The sequence below is a fragment of the Chinchilla lanigera genome, unplaced genomic scaffold (assembly GCF_000276665.1).
Source record: "Chinchilla lanigera isolate Chin_1 unplaced genomic scaffold, ChiLan1.0 scaffold00109, whole genome shotgun sequence".
NCBI classification, from domain to species: Eukaryota; Metazoa; Chordata; class Mammalia; order Rodentia; family Chinchillidae; genus Chinchilla; species Chinchilla lanigera.
This window is the reverse complement of record NW_004955510.1, coordinates 3,481,496-3,489,570: the sequence shown is the minus strand read 5'-3', so window position 1 is coordinate 3,489,570 and position 8,075 is coordinate 3,481,496. Positions and strand designations below refer to the sequence as shown.

Here is an 8,075-nt window from a genome sequence, read left to right as displayed (position 1 = left end):
ACTTTGTATGTCTATATCTGTTTTCATGAGAAACCACTTTGAAGATATCAATATGTAATACAACAAGCATTGTTAATTCCCTACCACTCTGTTTGTAACTCTGTAGTGTCTGTACTGATCCTTTGCTATTTTGTAAAATGTTGTCTGTCTGTTAGTATTTTCCTCCTTTTATTTCTAAAATAAAATAAAAAAAATATTCAAGATGTTAAAAAAAAGCTTAAAAAAGATAACATAGGAGAACACAACTATTAACTCCAGTTTTACAGTTGAATATAGATATGAAAATTCCAAACAGAATACTGAATCAATGCATCAACCCTAAATAGGACTTCTATCAATGCAAGGATGGTTCAATATTAAGAGATTCATTAACATGAATTGCTATGTTGACAAATTGTGATTATATTCCTTGTTGCTGAAAGGCTAATTACATTAGGAACAGTCATTCTTAAAAGAAAACAAAACAGAAGCCAAAATTAAATTAAATATCCCAGTATTGGAGAAGTACTATCTGCTAGAAACTGGGCATAATCACTGTTCAAGTTGAAATATTGAAGCCAAGTTGTGACCCTTATTCACAGGACACATGGTACTGCTGCAGACTCACAAGTGTGACCTCCAGATGGATGTCTCTTCTGGTAGATGGATGTGCTACTTCTCAGTGCCATCTCCACTGCCTGCCTCACACATTACACAAGGCTGCATTCATAGTTCCTCCTTATCACCAAGCTGACCCCCGATGTCTTCTCTTCTCAGGGAAATGCCACCACTGCGACTCAATTGCTCAAGCTCAAAACCCAGCCCTTCACTGTTTAATCTTTTTGCAAATCCTGTCCTTTCTGTCTTTAAGTTGTATTTAAAGTCTACTTTCAATGGAAATTAAGGAAAGTGTTCCATCATAATTCCTAAAGACAATCCTAAATGGCATATACAGAATTTTGTAATCCCAAAGACCAAATTCCCTTAAGTCTAAATCCTGAGAGATTAAAAGTCTTGAGTGAAGTCTTGAAAGATAAAATCTTGAAAACCACACTTCCTATTTAAAACAGTGTATGAGAGGGATGGAAAACTGCATTCTGGGGAAGCACATGACCATGCCATGTGGCAACAACAAAGATGTCAGTTTAAAAACCCATGTTTATTCTCCTTAGTTCTACTTCCAGGTAATGAAACTCTGAGATCTTTTAATAAATTAAAGCTGCATTTGCTGGAAGAAGCCGGTGTAACAGACTGGTTCAAAAATAAGCAGTGGATCAACCCATCTTTGGTCAGCTTCCTGAACTGCCAACTGGAGTTGGTTTTGGTGATTTCACTGATCTCACTGGGGCCCAGGCAGACCTTGTGGTCACAGCAGAGGATGTGGAGACAAGAGCAGATCTTGATGGTAACCACTGCAGCAAACTATCCTGTCACAGTTTTTGATAGATCTCGTATAAAGCCTTAGATGTCCATCAAGAGATTTCAGATGACTACAGTGATAAATTGGAATGTGTACAATTCCCAGCCTCAGTGGTATGAGTTATACAGTTCTCTTTCTGACTTACTTTTTTATAAATGTGGTTCATCTGGTCACAACTGTTGTACTTAAGTGAGTGTTGTTAGTGTTTTTGCTTTCAAGAAGATGCACACTGTTATTGCCTATTTTATTTTGGAAGTGACCTATGTGATATTCTCTATGTTTCTCAAATAAATCACCTTTAAAAACGCAAATGTTGTTTAAAGAATATTTTAGTATTCTTTTTTGAGAATTATATTTTCAGGATTTTGACCTTCCAGGAGTTTAGACTTTGGGGGTTTGGTTTTTTTCTATATTTCAGCACTTGGGTTGACAGTGCTCAGGATCGTATCTTTCAGGATTATGGCTCAGTCCCTCGGGACGGGTGGGGATATAATTAACTTAGAGAACACATGTCTGCACTGTACATCTTGTTACATGGTGCGTGCAGAACTTTGTGATTTAAGATCTAATAAAGTGAAAGATAAAAGAAGGGGAAAGTCCCTTTGACATTGAGTCATGAAAGTGCTTCGCACTGTCTTTCAGCACCACTTTTCTGAGAAAGCTTCCTGACCAGAATAATAAGGTTTGCTTGAGAAACAGAAATAGAGAAGAGGACAAGGTCACCACTAAAATGGAAAACCAAGTAACATGTGGTTTGAAAACTCTGAATCACCAGCATCCCTGCTCAGGTTGAGTGGAATGAATAATTCCCCAAATCAGATGAAGTCAGATTTCTTTGTGATGCCCAAAAGTACTTTCTTTTCTCCAGTGTCCATCCCTTCTGCCTCCTCCCTCTCTCTTACCTTTCTGTCCTCCCCTTACCCCTGCATCTGATTTACTTCTTGTCTACGTAAATACCAGCCACTTCCTATGGAACTGTGGTGTTAAGTTCAGAAGTTTGGAATCCCCGCACCTCCAGACCTTAGACAATTGGTTAGCTTACTCTGTTCTGGTGGTATGTGGCCCAGAGAGCTCTTTCCAGGGTCTACACAACAGTATTTGGAAAGTGATTTAAATTGCCCTGGTATATGTCAACTTGGCAAGCACCTGTGGATGTTTGGTAACAACCAAACCCCAAGTAGAAACTAAAATTAGACAAAACGCATTTATCTGGCGATGGAAATCAGTGTTTAAACATTTGCCACACAAGGTGGATAGTTCTGTGGTCATGCCAAGTGCCAAAGGGTCCTTGCTCAGAAGAAAATAGTCTGTCTGGAGGGACTTGTCACTGTGGTGATTGTGCTAAGTCTCCAAGCATGGGAGGAGCTCCCAGGAAGCTGGGAAAGGGGGTTGGTAGGGGGATCTGCCCAGGAAACACATGCTGTAAGCTTGCACTGGTTCTATGTTAAAGGCACAGACAGGAGCCCCCAGGCTAACTGGAGTCTGGCAGGAAAACTGAATTGGGCAAGGCTTCTTGAGCAAGCTGGACTGGACTCTGATGTTTGTGTGGGCTCCAACATGGGTTTGTCCCACAAAGCGTGAACCCCGGGCCTGCAGCATTGGCATTCCTGGGGTTTGTTAGGATGGCAGACTCCACCCTGTCTTAGTTACTTTCCCATCACTGGGACAAAATACCCAGCAACTCCAAGTCTTATGGAGGAGAGGTTTATTTTGGCTCACAGTTTTTAGAGGATTCTATCCAAGCAGAAATGGAGTGGTAGAAGGGCCTAGCAGAGGACAGTTGCTCATTCCATGGCAACCAGGAAGCAGAGAGAGAAGGGAGGAGCTGAGTACAAGAATGCATCCTTCCAGGTCACAACTCAGTGACCATCTCTGACTAGGACCCCCCTCCTAACAGCACATTCAGCTACACAGTTAATTCCTCAGTGGATGAATGGACTGATGAGTATAGGGACCCCATGATCCAACCACCTTCCATGCATACAGAAAGACTTGGAGACATTTAGATATAAACCACAGCAACTCCAAACCCACTTTTTCAGGATATACATCTTACCAACCTTGGGAGGTCTATGTGCACTGTGATGTTGGAGAATAACAGTATCGAGCACACGGATTTGAACAGACCAGTGGTATAAATATGTGTAGGAACAACACTCTAGCTATGTTGCTGAGGACAGACTTCAGGGAGCAGCAATGGGGTTGGGAAAACTGCAGAAGATGCCAATTTCATGCTGCTACCTAGGGGACCACTGCCACAGCTGGGCAGGAGGGGTACTCACCACCAGTGTCACAGTCTTTTGCCTCCGTGAACCTTGGCCATAAACCAGAGCTTTAACTTTGAATTTTAAAAAGTTTCTATCTGCCTTCTAGTTTCTTAAGTATCTATTTCTTTGAAATTTATAATGATTCAATGAAACTGCATTCATAAAGCACCTAATTCATAAAGTACTAGTCATGTAATAAGTACTCAACAAATGGAAGCTCTTTACTGTTATATTAGAATCAACAAGGATTTGATTTTCTTCAAGTGGTTCCAAATGACAAGTCCTTTGAATCCACTCTTTAAACGGTTCTTGGTAATGAATGTGATAATTAAGAACACTCACATCCAAGATCTGCTCCTCCTTGGTATAACCCTACTTCTGTCAGTCTCCTTCAGTCAATTCAGTTCGATTCCATTCTGTTCTATTCAGTTCAGTACAAACACTGTTTGATTGGAAAGCACTTCACAAAGTGGCCTTAATTGATTAAGTTTTCACCATTATACACACAGTTCAGCCCTTACCATCCCCCTTTGATATAACAGTAAACAGAGACTGAGAAAAAGTTATTCACCAAACATCACACCAGTAGTACCATTTGGAATGTATGAGAGTTTGGGGTTCAAATCAGGATTTTTTTTGGTGGTGGTGGCACTACTGAGAATTAAACCCAGGGCCTTCACACTGAGCTCCATTCCATTTATTTCTATTTATTTATTGATTTAAATTTTCACATAGGGTCTTTCTAAAGTTGTCCAAGCTGGACTTAAACTTCAATTCTTCTGCTCAGCCTCCCAGAGTACTAGGGTTATAGGTGTACATCACCTTGCCTGGCAAAAGGCTAACGGTCACCCCTTCCCCCTGATTCCTGCTATACTGCACTAACAAGTTATTTTTATTTCTGATCTGTTTTCCTGCCTTATAGTATAGCTGCAAGATAGGCCCAATGATAGGGTGATTGTGAGTTCGCAACAGCTGTCAGTTTGTTTCATTGTATTCACTGCATCTAGAATAGTACTTGACACTTAAGAGTGTTGAATACATGTTTGTTGAATCAATTTGAAATTGCCTTGTGAATATGCCCTGCATATTTGGGGCTTGGTCACATAATCTGAGAATAATCTTCTCTTATTCATATTAGTTTCCTGCTTTGGCTAATTCTTGGATGGAGTTTGGTTTTGAGTAGGAATTAGTATTTGTAGAGCTTATAACATTAGGCAATTCCTTCAGAATGAGAGAGCAATCATATTCACGGTGATAGTGCTTTTTAAAGTCCGTACACTTCCAGATAAGTTTGAGATAAGGTTACAATCACTTTTGCCATTGAAGGGGATCGGAATATTCCACTTTATCATTTGGATTATTTTGAGCTAGAGGTCTTTGAGAATCAACAGATGAGAAAGCACTTTCCTGGAGCTTCATTTATCCAAGAGCAGAAATTCATGGCAAATGAGGACTACCATCAACTCACTCTTCTCGGGCAGATTTAGGGACTTGAAGGAGATGGAATGCTCGCCCCAAGAAGGGCCTGCTCCAACAAATTTTACCCATTAACCCTTATCTTCCATTCCTTCCTGATGTAACTACCTTCCTACAATTTATTCCTAGAAGGTCACAACTCCTTTCCTGGCTTAGTCGTTTCTGTACAAATGAGTTACCCTTTGTTAAAATAGTATACACATATAAAGCTCTGGTGCTGCTGTCTCTTTGGAATTTTCATTTCGTATCTGTGCACCTCCCCATATGCACACAGAATAGCCATTTTCTCCTTTTAGCCGTCTTCCCAATTCAGTGTGCAGGGCCTGATCACTGAATCTAAGAAGATGGAGGAAAATGTTTTATTTTTTCTTTTCTGTCCATCATTGCAATCATCAGAGCCCTAAAACCCAAGCCCAGTGAATTACAATCACAAAAGATAAAGAGCATATATAAAAATGGTTTTGTTGCATCATACTTTATTTTATAACCTCATTTTATTTTGTATTATTTTTGGAGATGGAGGAAGGGAACACAGGATGCGGGGGGAAGCTGGTAAAAGGGGATGGAAAATGATGGAGAAATTCCCCAAACAAAAGTAATTGTGTATCACAAACCTATACCAATAGAACATTTTCAAAAATCAATTTTGATATGTCCTGATGTCCTGTTGTTCTGATTTTTGATTTAAATCTTTTTCTCTTACTTTGATAATAGAGATTCTTTTATTCATCTTTTTTTCTTTAAGTCCCCAAACCAGGCAGATCTGGGGGTGATAGTGAATAATCTCCTTATACCTTTTCTTCTTTCCTCCAGTCTGTGTACAAAAGATCAGAGATGGAGATCCCTGCTTGATAACTCTATGCTGCATGCTTCTAACTGCTGCCATTGAAAGCTTTGTGATGCTTCTATGGGAGGAAAATTTCTGTCTGGAATTCCACAGAGCAGTCAACCAAAGCCACAGGCCACCCCAGTCCAGAGACCACCATGTTGCTTCAGGAAGTTTTCCTCCTTTGGGCTTCCTGCCTGGCAGCGTCACAGCCTGATAAAGTGGAAGGGGCTGAATGACTGGAGATGCAGACCTTGTTGAGGGCCCCATAACACAAAGACCTCCTCTTGGTCTTGCATCCATTGTTCTCTTGACCTCTCTGCTCATAGCCCTGGGGACAGCACTATGAGAGGAAAATGCCACTGAACAGTGCTAAATATGAGTAAGAAGGAAACGAAAAACCAGCCTGCCAGTGGGCAGGTGGGTGGAGCAGTGTCAGCTGGGCCCTTTACTTCTGTAAGGCATCCTTCACCTCTCAGCCTGAATCATGAACCTTTTCATAATTTCTTTCTCAAATAGAGAAGTCGGAGGTTTGAATATTGCATTAGAAATGGTGGAGTTGCTTTCCTGTAAGCATCTCCTGGCAGAAAGTCTGATTTCATGGAACCTTAAGGATTTAAGCTATCCCATCTTTAAGCTTATCTTCCATTTTCTGGTACAGACTCAGTCTGGGGAAGTGACAGATCTCACCCAAATCACCTGGGCCAGGAGCTGCAAACAAGACGGCTAGGGGATCTAGGCAGGAGTCAGGCCACCGAGTCGCCTGGACAACCGAGTTTCACACACCTATAAATTATGTTTTTAGGAACTTTATGAGGAGAGTAATGAAAATAATTCCTAAAATATACTGCAGGATTTTGTGAAATATGTAGTGGCCCTGAGGGAGTACCCAGTGGCTGTGAAGGAGTACCCAGGAGCTGTGAAGGAGTACCCAGGAGAGGCACGTTGGAGGGACCCTCCCCAACCCGAGACTCAGACGTCACTAAAGAGTAGTTACACGGAGGAACTCCTGGGTCCCTGGGCCCTCGAGTTTGAAGGGACAGGAATGCCAGGTGCTGAGAACACGCAGGGATGCGGCCTGCAGAGGGCCTGCAGAACTCACGCAGGAGCCCGCTGTCCCCCTGGAGCCACATCAGGGACGGGGCGCCCTGGGCCCTGGACGTCTGCACAACTCCCCAGGAAGTGTCTCCGGGGTGGCGGGACTGAAGGCTGCCAGGACGCTGTGGGACACCCGGGATTCCATTTCAGTGTGCTGGGAAGAGCTCCCCGGGGTGCCCTGTGCACCAGCCCGGGAACTGGAAGAAAGCTTCCTTCCCCGCAGTGTTCCTCCGGCGCCCCCTACAGACTCTAAACCGAACCTCCCGCTTGGCAGTGGGTGGCCCAGGCCTGGCCAGGCAGCTGAGTCTGAAAATTGACTACAGTATTTCTTGCAAGCACCAGGTGCATTGAGATGCAATTCCTCTACCTTTCAGGCATGCAACCTTTACTACGTTTTCAGCCTCTCCTTAAGAACCATTGCTTTTCTCCTTTATGCATCAAGAGACAACAATTACAGTAGATTTTTAGTACCTAGTGGTGAACAAAAAGGGACTGTAGGATTTAGCACTTTCTCCTAGTTTTAGTACATTCTCTGATCGGAGTACTTAGGACCATCCACTTGGGGCCAGTTCTACAAAGCCAAAGACATTCCAGAGATAATTATATGGGGAATTCAGCCAAAGCACAAGGGAGGATTTAGAGGGAGAAAATCCATTGCTGTCCAATAGCATAATACTAGCCACGTGTGGCTTTTGAGCCATTGATATATAGTGTGACCCAGACACTGAATTTTTACCTTAACTTGAATTCATTTAATTCCAAAATTTGAAAATATTTAGTTCAGTTACTGGAAAAGTTTTAGGTAAATTTGGAACAACTGAGGGGATTGTGTGGGAGGTTCTACGAGCCAGGCTTGGAGGGGGCTGGGATACTTCACTCTGCCTCCATTCAATAGCTGTATCAGGAAGGCAAAACTTTCTCTGCACTCTTTTATGTTTAATGTTTGGGAGCCTGAAAATTAAGCTGACAAAGGACAGATTAGCAAGTGGAAAGATAGATTTTTATTCAC

At 42.1% G+C, this 8,075-nt stretch overlaps 1 protein-coding gene across 1 annotated transcript in view; it reads left to right on the top strand.

Moving 5' to 3' along the window:
* Positions 1-7,319, top strand: part of LOC102020471 — a 31,131-nt gene extending 23,812 nt beyond the window's left edge. The window contains exons 4-5 of the mRNA XM_005407930.2: positions 6,488-6,623; positions 6,822-7,319. Coding sequence (XP_005407987.1) covers positions 6,488-6,623; positions 6,822-7,319 — 634 coding nt within the window. The remainder of the gene's footprint in view (positions 1-6,487; positions 6,624-6,821) is intronic.
* Positions 7,320-8,075: the final 756 nt, after the last annotated feature.